Here is a 15,009-nt window from a genome sequence, read left to right as displayed (position 1 = left end):
ATTTTACAANNCCCCACCCGCCCACAGGCACTTGCGTGAACGCCGCACCAGCTAAAACTATACATGAAGCGAAAGAAAAACAAAGGCAACACGGAAATAAAAAAAATGAGAAAGAAAAGTATATCGATTACCCTCTCCTTCCAAGCACGAGGTTCCACTCGCAGAAAACATAGCAGGAGAAGCAGAGAGAAGACTCCTTCGCTGGGAGAAACATATCTGTGGACGCACGCATACACGAGGCTGCACACACACACAATCAGAATATGCAGCTTCGCACTGCGAAAGTGATGTTAGGCGACGACATCATCATTGAAGTGGATATCCTCTTCGATGACGCATGTGGACTTTTCAGCTCCGCCCACGAAAACATGTGGCGGTCGGAGTCGGCCATCGTCAAGACCACGCTGATCGCCTCTTCCACCTACCCGGTTTCCTCGAGCAGGCCAGGCACGCTGGCGCCGACATGGCGGTTGCTCTGCGGCACCGCTGTCCTCCACACACGCGCCCGCGGGGAACGAAGCAAGCTGCGAGAGCTGCTGATGGAGTGTCCTGGCGACATGTTCGTGGTGTTGCTCATTGCCGTGACGACGTCTGAGTTTGCTGTGGCCTCGGTGCGAGCCGCTGCGGCGCCGATGGACGTAGGGGTTGCGCAGGATGCACCGCATTTGCAAGAACGAACAGCAAAGAAGTCGCGTGACTTGTGCTGAAAGCTGCAGGTGCTGCGAGAGAGAGTGTAGGGAAGGGAGATGGACACTCTACCGTCAACGGAGCTGGTGAGACTCTGACATTCATCGGCGATATCCGTGTCTGTGATGAGGGAGAGCGACAGCCGACGCGCAGTGCTGATGGAATCGAATTCCAACTCTGACACTTTCACATCGGCTGCCGGGCCGACCGTGACCAATGCATCTGCAGAGAGAAAGCATGACACAGGACCACGCCTCGTGGGTGAGATGTGCGACCACTTCGACGGCGGAAGGGATAACAGCGGTATGTTCGAGGCGGCTGCTTCGGCACACATGGAACCGTGAAAGACACCACTTTTGAGCAGCTCGAGGGCAGCAGCGGTAAGCTCTGGCACCGCCACCATCGCTTCAGCGGCACCCTTGCGAATACAAACGACCCCGGCCGCACCGCAAGGCGACGAAGGCTTCAAGGAAGGCATTCCAAGTGCGTGTGTATGTCAATATTTCCTGCACTCGTCAGTATGAGATCAGAGAGAGTTGTGGAGTAGAGGGAGCTTTATCGACGGTTGCGGGGTTCCATCCCCCATTTTTCGAGTGCTGTGGACGATGTCACCGAACGTGTTGAATGTGGCCAAGAAGGGCGAAACTGACCTCTGCATTCCGTTTTCACAGGGTCGCTGTTTATCGCGTTTTGATGACCTCTACGGGCAGTGCAGGGTCCACCCCCTCCCTCCCGCCCTCATCCATCACGTCGTGCTCTTTGCCATGTTGCTAGGTAGACCCCGTCACGCGTGGTACGCAGGGTCACGGTTCCGGCGGCCTGCAGGATTAGCGGCCAACTTGCTGTTTTTCAGAAGTGGCCGCGTATGGGAAAAAAAGTTATCCGCGCATGAATTGCAGCATGAATCGCATGGCCGCGTGCGCAGCCTTCACGGAGGGCAGAGAGGGCCGGCGTGCTATCTTTGGGAAGGTGTGGTGCTGCCGCTGTTCTTCGCTTTCTTTGGAAATGTTGTTTGTGCCTACAAGGCACAGCAAACCGCGCAGAGCCCAGCCGAGTTGATGCTATTTGCGCCTGGCGCCCCTCCCCTTCCCCTCAGAGGCTACCGGTGACGACCATCTGCCTCGTATGCGGATGCATGCGTACCGCGCACCCTCCCCCTCCCCGTCCTCCTGGGGTTGCAGCCTATGTGAAGGCCGTGCTCTGCGGCAGACGCCGAAAGACGTGCGGCGCGACGTGGTTTATATTCGGTGCTGCTCGTTGGCGCCACAAGCGGAGTTCGCTTTGGGCGCTCTGAGGCAGATCCGCCCACGAGGAACCACAGTGGAGGCCTCGTGACCGTTTTCGAGCAGAGCCGGCGCGTCGCCGCGAGGAAAAGACGAAAATTGTGAGGGGGCATGTGCACGACTCGGGCGGCACACCAAAGCCGACCCATGAGCCGTCCCAGCTCTTCCTCCTTGTCAGCTGCTTGAACGAATCGGTGCTCAGCTGGGTGCACGTCTGTTTTCCACCGCAGACCGTTCCCAAGTTGTGGTCAAGCGCCACGCCAGCCAACGCAGACATGTTGCAGGTGCCGGTCTCGTCGTCATTCGAGGTGGCGCTAAGCTTTTCCGCGGCGATTCGGGGCCCCTGCAGAGCTGTCTCCACCGCCTGTCGACCACCCGTTCGTTGAATGCTGTCGATGCAGACCTTCACGTGAATGTCGGAGGCGGGTCGCGTGGCACACATAGGATGGCAGGCCGATGTTGCTGTCACTACCCACATCACCACTGGGCCAACAGCCAAGCTCATTCGGGTGCGCTCTTCGCTGATGCACGGAGCGGTCCCTGGTTCACAGGCTCAAGAGCGGCCGCAGATGCACGGAAAGAAGCACTTGAAAAAGATGACCTTTCCAGATCTGTCACCCCCCCTCCCACACGCACACAGTCGTGGAGCACGAGTTCTCCCGTGGCTGCGCATCCAGACCCACCTCCGCGTTGTAACGCTGCTCATCTGGCCAGCTGTTGACTTGTCGCGGCCAGAGAATGAGGGTGCCGCCGTCCGATACGTCCTTTCTTCTCTTCCACGACGGTGGGGGCCCATTCAAGGAGAGGGGTCGGTGCTGCGCTGGGCACACCATAACGATTGCTGCCAGTGAGGGGAGGGGCCTCGACATCCGCGTCTGTCACCGGCGGCGGAGGAGTGACGCTTTCTGGGAACGCGCGGGGGCACTGGTCGAGGATACTTCCCATGCACCGCATCCGTTGCTGCCTCTCGCTTCTCATCTCGCCACACAGATCGGCAAGGTGCATCGCCTTCCCCTGTGCCGCGTGCAAGGGGGCTCCCTCCGCTCTTCTTTGGCCACTGGTAGGCGTCCATGGGCTGGTTTCGGGCACGGCTTGTAGGACGCGCAGGATGGCCCCTCCTCCTCGTCAGGCTGTGAGAGCCGGGTAACCTGCACGGGAGCAAGATGGCGCGTATTCGAGGCGTGGGGAGCACATGCGTGCTCTCCTTCGGCTGCTTCCCTCTGCTCACGGTCACCCTGCGGGGATGCGGGCGCCATCGGTGCGCCCTGTGCCGTGTAGGCGTCGCATTGTGGGCGCGGCAGCTCCGTAAGGCGGTGGCCACCGTGTTTGAGGCGGGAAGGCAATCACTGGGGCTGCTGTGGGGGTACACGCGAGTCGGCCATCTCAAACTCACACCTCTTCCAAGACAGAGCGGAATTCCTGAGCGGATGCGAGTTTCCTGTGCTCGCCCTCTTCGTGCAGCGTCACGCACGCCCCGGCGAGATCTACGTCATTTCGCGAGAGATGTGTATGATGGTTGCGTTTCGGGTGCAGCAATGCGACCCATCGGAGTCTTCCCGATGGGGGTACCCCCCCCCCCCCACGACACCTCTGTGATGCCGTCCTGATCGGAGGGCCACGTAGGCCCCGCCAAAGTTTGCGAAGTGCAGAGCGGAGGCGTTTTCTATTCAGGGCGAGCTCATGCGCAGGTGGAGAACGCGTGCATGTTCGCACTACAACGCCATCGTGACCGGTCCGGCATGCGTGTGTGTGAGGGGAACGCCAGCTTGGCGCACACAATGTGGGGTGTCAATTCGCCAATTTTGGAGACTTCGCCGTATAATGAGTTGTCTCTTTCACGGGAGGTGGGGGGGGGGGGAGAAGAGAGGCGAGAGACGCGAGCATTCACCCCCTTTTTCGGGTACACCTAAACCATAGTGTATCCGCCAGTGCTGGTGCAGACGTGGCACACAGCGAGACGGTGAGAGACGAAGCATGAGCACATGCGTCTCTGTGTGTGCGTGTTTGGGCGTGCCATTCTAAGTGGGCGCGACAGAGCTTGTGTGTGGTTCTCCACGCCTCGCTCCATCATCCCTTGCTTTAGCCATTGTGAAGAAGCTGAGCTGCTGAGGTGGCGGTGATGTTGACGAAAGGAAGTGCGGCGCGTGTGGGATGGGAACCTGCAGAGAAATGAGGACAGAAAAGAAGGCGCGCGGGATGTAACTGTCCACAAAAAAAAGAAAAAGGGAAGATGAGAGAGGGTCGGGAGGAGGGCGGCGGTAGTGCACACGTGTGCAATGGTATATTGCTGTGTGCGCCTCTCTGTCACGGCTCTCTTTTCTTCCGTCCTGTGTATGTGCGACTCGCAACGCGCGACTTTGTGAAGAGGACGCACTGCTTCGTTCGTGTGCTCTACAGATTCATCTTGGCGAGCTGCGCGTTGCGCGTGCGGAACTCCTTTACCATGCGCTCTACCACCTCCGCAGCGGTCGGAACGTCCTTGCATGCGGACACGATTTGACCAATCTCGAGCTCGCCGTTCGTCACATCACCGTCGAACATGCCCTTTTTCGTGCGACCCTTTCCACGGAACTCCTTCAGCTGCGCCTTGGTGGCGCCAGATTCAGAGAGGCGGCGGGCCTCTTTGCCGTAGTCGTTCAGCATGACACGAGTTGGCATGTACTGCTTCAGTGTGAGGTACGTGTCGCCCTCACCTGCCGCCGTGCACCTCTTCTTGAACTCCTCTGCCGCCGAGCTTTCTTGTGTGACCGCGAAGCGCGTGCCTACCTGGACTCCCTCCGCACCAAGGGCCATAGCTGCCAGCATTGCTTCTCCACTCGCAATGCCGCCCGCTGCGAGCAGGGGAACCTCAGGCGCCAGAGCCTTACGCACCTGCGGGACCAGCGCCATCGTGGTGATCTCCTCTAACCCGTTGTGACCACCGGCCTCGAACCCCTCAGCTACGACGGCGTTGACCCCTGCCGCTTCGCACTTGAGGGCGAGCTTGCAGCTGGGTACGACGTGCACCACCTTAATGCCATGGCTCTGTAGCTTCTGGGTCCAGAGCTTAGGGCTGCCGGCACTCGTGAACACGATCGGCACTTTCTCCTCGATGATGAAGTCCATGTACTGCGCCATATCGCGGCTGAGAGGGACATTGACGCCGAAGGGCTTCTTCGCGGCCTCCTTGCAGCGACGAACGTGGTGCTGAAAAACGTCGAAGCTCATGGAGCCGGCGCCCACGAGGCCGAGACCGCCTGCATTGCTCACGGCAGACGCCAGACGCCATCCACTGCACCACACCATGCCGCCCTGCACGATGGGGTACTGCACCCCAAAGAGCGATGTGACTCGATTCGCCTGCATTGCTGATATTACTTGACAACCGGGAACGAAAAACAGAAGGTAAAGAGACACACCTGATACTCGCGAAGCTGAGAGAGAGATGCCGGCAGGAAGGCGTATAGAGTGAAAGTTGGGGGGGGGAGAGGCAGTGGTGGACAGGCCTATCCAAAGATGGAGTGGAATACCATATATATATATATGGCTGCGTATATTCGATGCGAAAAGAGGGAAAGCGATGCCAATGAGGAGGAGCTAAATGAGATGTGCTGATTTCTTGCAAGGGGACGTAGGCGTGGGGCCTGCGCGGTCAACGATATTGCGGATGTTGTGTGTGTGTATATATATACACACACACGCTTGTGCGCTTCTTTTTTTTTGTTCGATTTATTTGGTCGAGCTCGGTTTTGTTTCGCATCGATGAGCGTCGCTCACACGTCCGATCAAAAATGCAGCACGGCAAGCGAAGTGTTGCAGACGTTCACCACACCGAGAGACATGGGCGAGAGGGAGAGGGAGAGGGAGGGAGGTGATGCGAGTCAGCATAAGGGGAAGAGGGATCCCACACATATGCAGAAAAAGGAGTCGCGCCCCGCTGCGCGCCGAACAAAGTCTAGACCGCTCACTTGCAAGGCCGTAAAAGCGCATACACGGGGGCAGCTCAGCACAGGGGTGCTACTCCACGGCGGTCACAGGGTATGCCGATCTGCCCATCCGTGACGGCCACCCTTGAGGCTTTCGCTCGGTGTGCGCACGCACGTCTCCGTCTCTCTCTCTGTGAGCGCATGTAATGCTTTTCTGTGGAGCTGTATATTTTTTCTTCTCTTGCTTTGAAACGTCAGCCCATTTCTTTGCCATACAACACGAGGTCAAACGCCACGCTTCCACCCACCGGCCTCGTCCACGTGGTGCGATGGCAGCCGTCGACACACGACCAGTACAGCCATGCGCCGGCTCGGCCATCGGAGAGCACGGCCTCTGTCTCAAGCTCCACCCGATCACCCGCCTCGCAGGTCGCCTCACAGTCGCACCTATCACGCACGCCACCACCTCGCGCACCCCCTCGCGCGGTGCCCCAGGCCCCCCGCCACACACACCAGCGGGCAGTGTGAGGGCCGGCTGCGACGCCTTCCAGTCACGCTGGCACTTCGCCCATCATGTCGATGGCGCCGGCGCGTTCAGCGGCGCGGGTCGCTCCGACGCAACGCCGCCCACGACCTCACTGCCGACATCAGTAGCAATGCATCGCTCTGGCCTCCCCACGTCGCAGTCACCAGACCCTGTCACCGCCAGAAGCCGCTCGGCATTTCGCAAGCACAGGAGGGGAGGGGGGCTGCCCGGCTTCTCCACGCACACACAGAGAGAGTGGGAGGGGATGTACTGGGCCCTGTGACACCACCACGCACTGAGGCACTTCCTGCCACACGCCATCAGGAAGGGCTGTGGGAGTAATGGATGAAAGAAAGGATATGAGAGACACTGCAGCAGTGATGATCTTCGTCATTCTCGCGTCTCGAACGCCTAGTGAGCGGGGGTGCGGGTGCATAATGCAACAGTCGCCCGCAATCATTTCTCCATAGAGTGCGACATCGTTCCTCCCTTCAAGCTTGTGCTTGCAGTTGCTCTGCATGCGTCGGCGAGACTCGTGCAGCTGAGTGCTGCAGGTTGGAAAACGACAACAACATGCAAGACTCTTCTCTAAAACTCCACGTCATCCTCATCCGAGTCGTGAATGAGCGCTGCGTCGTCGCTGCTAAAAGACTCATTGAAGTCCACATCAGCGGCAGCAGCAGCGCCGCCAAACTGAGGCCCCGACGATCCGCCGCCAAAGTGCTTCCAGGGCGAGACTACGCCGCCCTCACTGCGGGCACGCTTCAAATCCTCTGTCAGTAGCTCGCGTCGATTTCTTTCCAACCACGCGATGCTGTCACGCGCGCTGGCTTCCTCCGACTGCACCTCATCACGGCCACTCTGCTCCTCCTCAGTCACGGAGCTGAGGAGCGCTGTGGCGGCAGTTTTGTTTTTGGAATCATCATCTGCATTATGAACGCTAGGCTGCACCGGCATTGCCGAGGTGCTGGACGGTACGCTGGATGAAGACGTGCTCATACGCGTGCTGGACGACGTAAGTGACTCGGCGGCTTGGGCTTCGACGTCCGGCACACTTGTTGGCTTCTGGGGAGTTGGGTGCGTGGACGATACCGAGGATGATGGTGGTGCGACTGAGGCTCTGGTGCTGAGAGATTTCTTCGATGAGGCGCTGCTTTCCCGAGGCTTGTCAGCGGAGGATGGGGGAGGCTTGGCCGCAGTAGCGGTGTCCGTCGGCGCTGGGGAGCTTACCTTGGGCGAGGAAGTTGCCGGGGTAGCTGCTGAGGTGGAGGCCGACATGATCGCGGCGACTGGGGTGGACGCCGCTGCCACTTGGTTGTCCGAAGACTCCGAGCGGTCAGGTGACCGCCGAGCGACCTGCCCTTCACTTGATGGCAACGGATACACTGCTGCCTGTGGCGCCGGCGCCGGCGACGAGCTGCGGCACACCGCAAATACGCGTTCTGGCGTTGCCGCCGCCGCTGCCGTGGCTGGCGCAGGAGATACGGCGGCGGCAGCAGCAGCGGCTACCCACGCTGCGTCCCACCGCTTCTGCTGCTGCTGCACCGCTGCATTCCGGTGCATCTCCTCCGCACGGAGGAGAAGGCCGTAGAGCTGCTGTGGGTCAACCGGCGCAGTTGAAGTGCGGGGCGGTGCCTGTGGTACGGTGCTGGTGTCCGTGTTCTCATTTCGGCCCGTTGAGGCTGCTGCTGCTGCGGCGGCGGCAGAGTGAGAGTAGTCGCTCTCGCGCGAGACGAGGCGGAGGCGGTAGCGCAGACGGCCAATCTCCTCCTCCTTCAGCTGCAACTCCGCGGCGTGCTCAGCCTGCAGGCGACGGATGTCCTCCACACGCCGCTCCTCACGACTGCGAGCGCCGTCCAACTCCATAAGCCGTGTCCCGCAGAGCTCTTCCCACTTGGCACACTGCAGCTGCAGCGCGCGTGTCTTCTCCTTCCATGAGTGCAGCTCCGCGTCACTCTGCTGCTTCGCCGCGTCGTAGTCCGCCAGCTGTTTTATAGTGTCGCGCTGGCGCCTCTCCAGCTCTGCGCGCTGCTGGTGAACGTCCTCCCACGCCATCTTCAGCCGCTGCCGCTCCTGCTCCAGCTTGACGAGCAGACTGCGCTCCATCTCGGCCAGCTCCTCTGTCTTGTTCTGCGCAAGGAGGCGGTACCGCCCTTCCGCCTCGTCGCGCGCCTCTTGCAGCTTGACTCGAGTGAAGCTGTTGTACTTCTGCTCGTACTCGCTGCGCAGCTGCGCGTGCATGTCGTTCTTGTGCTGCTGCAGGCGACGTTCCACCTCGGAGCGGAGAAAGAAAGGCTGCTCCCCCGAGCCACCGGTCCGCTTCAGTTGAGCAAAGGTGAGCGCATACTTGGCATCGACGGCGGCAAGGCGGCACTCAAGCGAGTTGAGGGGGTTCGTCGCACTATCGGCGCAATCGGCCGCTTCAGTCTGGGTGCTGCAACTGTGCAGGTGCCGTGCCACCTCCGCGGTGCTCGCGAGGCCCTGCCGCGCCACGTAGTCCTCCACAAGTCGCTGCAACACACTCTTCATAGAGTGGGACGGGGAGGGGGCGAGTATGTCGTCCTCGGGGTTGGCGGAGGTACCAGCGTCGATCTGCCGGAAGAGGTGGGCGAGGTACTGCTCCTCCTCCGCTGGGGCGCCGCTCACACTGAAAGGTGGTACTTCGGCTTCTGTGCTGAAGATGGAGAGTGACATTGCGCGCCTCGTGCGACGCAGGTGATTCTCGACGAGGGCGTCTGCCAAGCCGCACGACCAGGTCTGCAAGGTGTGGTCTGCCCGGCCCGAGACGATGGCGATGGCTGGTGTGCCAGGTGACCCGGCAGCGGAAGCCTTACTGTCATCCAGCTTCCTCTGCCCTTCTCCTAGTGACGGTGGGACCGACTGCGACGCCCCGTGCACGAGCATCCTGGCCGTCTTGGGCTGTTGTAGAATCTCGGCAAGCACCATGCCACGTAGCTGCGTTTTGAGCTCACGCAGAGCCCCTGTGGAGCGGAGGTGCTGCTGCATCGCCGTGCGGAGCTCGCTGACGGAGAGCGTGCCCAGCTTGCTACTTCCGGCATTCGTCGGCGTGGAGCCCTGCACCCCTTGCGTTCGGGATACTGCTCTCTCCGTGTGGGACGAAGACATGGGTACAGTGTGTGTGAAAATGTATATATGTACACCCTTCTATCAGAAAGCGAACAAGGCACGAAAAGAAATGATTGGTGGAGTGGATGAGGCAGCAGAGGCTTCTGCGTGTGTGTGTGCGTGTTTGGAGGAAGGCACCGAGGATATCGCGCTGCTGCGTCGATGGCACCCCTCCCTCACCACCCCCTTCCGTGTGTTCGCGAACGGTGAGAACGCACGTGCTTGTTTTTCTATGATGGCGGAGTAGAGGAGAACGAATGCGAAACGGAGCAACACCACCGTTCCCTCACACGCTTCTATGTGTAGCCCAAATCACAATATATATATATATATATATATGCACGACGATGCCCCCGTAAAGTGTTACTTGGGCTGAACAACGCCGCCGCGTGTTTGCTTTTCCTTGAGTGAGTGCAGAGCGCAACGGGGCACCGCAAGCAAGTGCGGCACCTACATCGAAGAGGAGACGGAGACGAGAGATGGCCACAAGATGGTCCATGCCTCCAGAGAGAGAGAGCGAGAGCGAGCAGGAAGCAGGGGAGAGGTGGGCGAGCGGCGAGGCAGAAGTGCAAGTGACGGATTAGTCGAAGAGATCGATTGGGTGAAGGGAGCATCGCGACGCGGCGCCGAGCACACGCGCTTGAAGACAGGCACATTCACCGACACGGACGGAGCATGTTTTTCTCCCTTCTTTTTGCCTTTTTGTGCGGTGCTAGGCTTGCGTTCATCTCATGCACGGTGAGTGAGGCGGAGCAGGAGGCAGTGGAGAGGCACACCAGCGCCTCATTCCAGATTTCATCTCCTTCCTAAGCTCCTTCACAGTGTTCTCAGGTAAGAAGCGCACGGTCACGATAGGGAGCGGCTCTTTGCTGATAAGCGGTGCAGGCGGGCGGGGGACGGCAGCCTGGAACGTTATGAGCCGCCCTCCCATAGGAGCAAGAAGAAAATCACCACACAATGCCACGGCAGAAGCAACCCGAGTAGGCCAGCCAGGGCTTCCTCGACACCCGCAGCTCTTAGGGCGCCATCTCTGCCGCGAAGTACGGCGAGTACCACAACCACTGCGCACATGTGATATCCTCTGCTGAGAAAGGTGATAGGCGAGGCATCGCGCTTGCCGCCGCGGCTGAACTGCCTTCAAGGTGCTCAGAGAGCCCTAGCTGCTCCAACACACGTTCCCACTGCGTCCACTGCGCCACCAGCAGCGGGTCGACGCGGTGCGCATCGCCAACGTCGCATTGCTTCGCTTCCGAAGCGGTGGGCAAATCTCCGAGGAGGCGTGAGACCCACTTGCTGTGCCGATGAACCAGGGCAAGCCTCTCGGCTCGATGGGCACACATTTTTTCCCAGATGCGCTGTGGGACGTACCGCAGTGCGCTCCGCGCGAGCCACGCCGTGTCTACCGTGGCACTGTTGTAGACATGCGCAAGCGCCGCCGAAAATGACGAGACACCTCCCTTCTGCTGCTGCTGAAGCTGCATGTGCACCCTCGCCTTGGTGGCAGCGTGTCCCACCACCGCACTACCCCATCCCAGTCCAGCACGCAGAAGCGCCTCGCTCTTCTTCCCTGCCGAGGCGGCCGGGCCTGCTTTGCCTGATGCGGAGGAAAGTGAGGCACTTGTGCCGACAGAGAGAGGCAGGAAGGCCTGTGCAATCATGAGGGCAAAGTCTGCGGCTTCCACCGTTGTGTCGAAGGAGGCGGCACCATACTCCTGCAGCAGCTGCTGCATCGATCGAAGGTGCTCTTGTGCCTCTGCTGAGGCGGACACCGACCGTGACCGCTTCTCACGCCGCTCGCCGTACCGCTGCGACGCCCCGTTGCCCCTGGTGATAGCAGTGTTCTCCATTGAGCCCCACATGGCGTCCATCACCGCCGGCTGCAGCACCAGGGAGCGTAGGCGGTGCGATGCAACATCGGCCGCTGCAATCACGTTCGCCCGACTGCCGCGAACGCCAAGGGCTGAGCTACCACCGCCACTAGAGCCCAGCGTGGCACTTCCGCCGCTCGTTGTCAAGACGCGCCTGGTAGACGACACCGCCAGCGTCCCCTCCAGCTCTGTCGAGGATGTTTTGGGGTCGAGGTAGCAGAGTTGCATGAGCCCCGTCACAAAGCGCTCGGTCCTGCGCCACGCCGCGGCAGTGGACTTGGTCTCCTCCTCGTCCCCACCCCTGCAGCTGGCAATGAGAGCCGCTCCGCCCACCGACGGCATCACGGCGGACGTCCGAGGACCAGCAGGGTGGCGAAGGGTGACGTCTCCGCTGCTCCCTAGGGGGATGCCGCGCAGCTGCAGCTGAAACTGGTGACCTACAGCGGCCAACAGAGAGTAGGGGAAGGCGAGGCGTTCGACAGATGAGTCGCTTGTCGCGGTGCTTGCGGCCAACGCAGCGGGCAACCACTCGAGGGGATAAAACTCGTACCCCACTTCATCCAGCAGCACCGCCGCTTCTGCGCTGAAGCGCGCGGCGCTGGGTGTCGTACCGGTCACGCTGGGGTCCGTGCGAGGCTGAAGTAGCCAGGAGGCACTGCTGCCGTCGTGATGGGTGCGCCATGCCAGGTGTATCTTCAAGAATAGCGGCGCAAGCACGCGCATGAGCTGCTGTACCTGGCTCGGCACACGCAACTGGGTGTGCACGACGACAGCGGCAAGGAGCACCTCACCCTGATAGCGCGTGATAAGATGCTCGACACGTTCGTGTGTCAGTGCGTAGGCGTGCGGCGTGGCCCTCGTTTTATTATGGTAGTAAAGAGAGGCAACGCAGCTTTTACCGTTGCCGTCCAGCTCTTCGCCACTTCGATCATCGGCGCCGTCCTCGCACCCGTCCGCGTCATGCCTCGAAGGCGCCTGTGCTCGAAGTCGCACGACCATTGCATGTATACTCGTGGCAGTCGTTAGGATGCGCTCCGTTTCTTCTATTCGCAACCCAGACACGCCGGCGCGCTGAAAGTACGCAACCAGGGCAGATGCCGGCTCAGCGTAGTAGGCGGGCATGCCGAACAGCAACGGACCACTCGCACGGCGCGCCGCGTCACCCTTACCGGCATCGTCACCGTCGTCGCCCCGCGGACGTATTTGGGGCAGTAGATCCAAGTTGCTGAGGAGACGCTCGTAGCTGCCGGGAAGAACGTTTAGGAGACGCTGCGGATACGTCTTTCGGGAGAGGGACAGAAGAATGGTGTCCATGAGCACGTGGCTGCTCCACCGCACGCTCAGAGACGACACGGGCGTCGAGCCTGCTCGCGCGTCGATTGCCTCTGCGGACACCTGGGACTTGTCTAGGCTCGCCAAGTGCCGCAGCAGCGGCGACCACACCCACTCCATGCCGAGCTGCTGCACGAGGGCAGGGAAAAACTCCTGCGCGATGGCATCCGCCTCCGGCAGTGTCACGCCGCGGGTGGTCGACATGGCCATCACCACTGGCGTCACGCTGGCGCCACCGCCTCCATCTGCGCCTGGCCTCTTCGGCGGGGCTGGCGGCTCAGGCCTGTTGTGCATGTGCTGCGTGCCACCCCCAAGAACAACTGTGAAGAGCAGCTCTTGCACGGCGTGCAGCACCGCTGCGGTGACTCCCACCTCCCCGCCACCGGTGCCGGCCGGCGCTGTTTGCTGATAGTAGCTGCACTCTTCTGTTATAAGGCTGAGTAGCAGGGCAGCGCTGTGAGGCACGTGGGCGACGGCACACGACGTCGGCACCGTGCACGGCGGAGGCTGCTCCGGTGACGCGTTCACAGCCGAGGCGGAGGCACGAAGCTCGGCCACCGCGACGGCGGTGCGCACCCGAGCCACGCACAGTGCATACTCCACGACACCAGCCACCACACCGCTGAGACGCACCCGAGCAAGGGCGGCAGCTGCAGTATCGGTGGCCACGCTCGTGACTGGGGCTGCGTTGCCCCCCTCCTTCGTCTTTTCGCCATTATGATCTCCGCCGATATAGCATTCAAGGTTTGTGCCTGCTGCAACTTGCAGTCGACGATCGCCTTGATGGGCGTAGGCGACAAGGAGTCGTGCTAGCGGTCCAGGGGTCGAGATGCTTGTGCTACACGCAACAGCAGCGTACAGGCGTGCTTCGTACCACTGCCGTCGCTGCCGCGCCGCAGCTGCCTGTGCGGGCAGAACTTCGTACTGGAAGATCGAAGTTGTGCGGCGCCGCGGGACTCCAAGGTTCGACTCTGCTGAAGCAGCTGGCTTAGACGCGTGTACCGTGCTCGTGGCCGAGGTCGCGGTTGCAATGTGCTCGAGGTAGTCGTGAGCCAGTTCCGAAAAAAGTGCGTCGCACGCCGTCGTCTGTTTATCTTGCTTATTCAACTTCTGCGCCTCTGCCAGCAGAGTGGCCAACACACCTTCTCCGCTGCCGAGTGTGGAGGAGAGATCCTCTGCATGACGAAGCGCCGTGACGCGCAGCTTGTCGACCCAGCTCCACTGCTCCGCGGACACGAGGTGCTGAGATAGAGAAAACGTTGATCCAAAGGCGTGCGCTCGCCACAGCCGCCGAGCCGTGTGGCCAGCCTCTGTGTAACCCACCGCCTCCAACAGCGCCAGGCTGTGAAGGGCACTCACAACCACGCTGTTATCCGCCGCTTTTGACGACGTCGAGGAATGCGCCTTGACAGCTGACACGATGTGCGAGCTGGGCCGCAGCGCAGGGAAGAAGGCCAAGTGCCATAGTGAATTCTTCACCGTGGCTTGCAATACTAGCAGGAGCGAGTGCTCATGCCCACCGCCGGCGTCATGGAAACTATTATGCGATGACATTGCCGCAACACGCCGATTGCGCAGCTGGATCGAGCTCTTGAGATCTGTGCCGGCGTGCGAGCCAATGCGTGCGGTGGTCTATGGGGGGATGCGACAGGCTGGAGAAGAAAATGCGCACACAAGCAACAAAAAACCTAAGAGTGCCGCGCTTAGCTGAGGGATGGGCGCTTCGCGAGAGGCGCTGCGCATTTACCAGACCGAAGAGAGAGAGAGAGGAGGAGATGGGGCTTGAGAAAACACGGCGCTGCCAGCACGGGATTTGCCTGAGGGGGCCACTCGGAGAAGTGGGAATCCGCGCAAGGGAAGGGGGAAGGCGGAGACGAGGAGAGAAGAATGAGAACGCGCCGAGGTTCCACTCCGCGCCGCAGGGCGCAAGGAAGCGTCAGGAAGACAAAGAGCCGGGTGTACGACTCGACAGCTCATTGTCGGGTGTGGTGCGCTTTACCACCGAGGTACGAGAAGAGGGGGAGAGCGCACATACGTGTGAGAGCCACGCAGCGATGGTGTGAAGTTCTTGTCCACTTGGTGAGCGGTGAAACACCAAGGCAGCGACTGACCCTCAGCCAGCGTCTCTTCTCCGCTCTCGCCATCTTCTGCCGGTTCGCGCGGGTAATGCCCCCTCCCCCACTTGCGAGAAATGCCCACAAGGACGGCCTTTCAAAATCTTTGCGTTTGTTTTTGCTGCTCATTCATCATGCGCGTGAGCGGGAACGAAGGGGTGCACGGGA

The 15,009-nt window shown here is 60.7% G+C and overlaps 3 protein-coding genes across 3 annotated transcripts; all 3 read right to left on the bottom strand.

Moving 5' to 3' along the window:
• Positions 1-4,361: 4,361 nt before the first annotated feature.
• Positions 4,362-5,315, bottom strand: LINJ_34_0630 (putative enoyl-[acyl-carrier-protein] reductase; the record flags this gene model as incomplete). Its single annotated transcript, XM_001468413.1, has 1 exon — positions 4,362-5,315. The coding sequence occupies one exon, from the start codon at positions 5,313-5,315 to the stop codon at positions 4,362-4,364; it is 954 nt and encodes a 317-aa protein (XP_001468450.1).
• A 1,674-nt stretch (positions 5,316-6,989) lies between these two features.
• Positions 6,990-9,527, bottom strand: LINJ_34_0620 (conserved hypothetical protein; the record flags this gene model as incomplete). The annotated part of the gene is made up of 1 exon (XM_001468412.1): positions 6,990-9,527. One exon carries the CDS (start codon positions 9,525-9,527, stop codon positions 6,990-6,992), a length of 2,538 nt encoding a protein of 845 aa, XP_001468449.1.
• A 1,016-nt stretch (positions 9,528-10,543) lies between these two features.
• LINJ_34_0610 (conserved hypothetical protein) lies at positions 10,544-14,281 on the bottom strand (the record flags this gene model as incomplete). Its single annotated transcript, XM_001468411.1, has 1 exon — positions 10,544-14,281. One exon carries the CDS (start codon positions 14,279-14,281, stop codon positions 10,544-10,546), a length of 3,738 nt encoding a protein of 1,245 aa, XP_001468448.1.
• Positions 14,282-15,009: the final 728 nt, after the last annotated feature.

The sequence above is a fragment of the Leishmania infantum genome, chromosome 34, assembly GCF_000002875.2.
Source record: "Leishmania infantum JPCM5 genome chromosome 34".
In the NCBI taxonomy this organism is placed as follows: Eukaryota; Euglenozoa; class Kinetoplastea; order Trypanosomatida; family Trypanosomatidae; genus Leishmania; species Leishmania infantum.
This window is presented reverse-complemented; position numbering and strand designations above follow the sequence as displayed.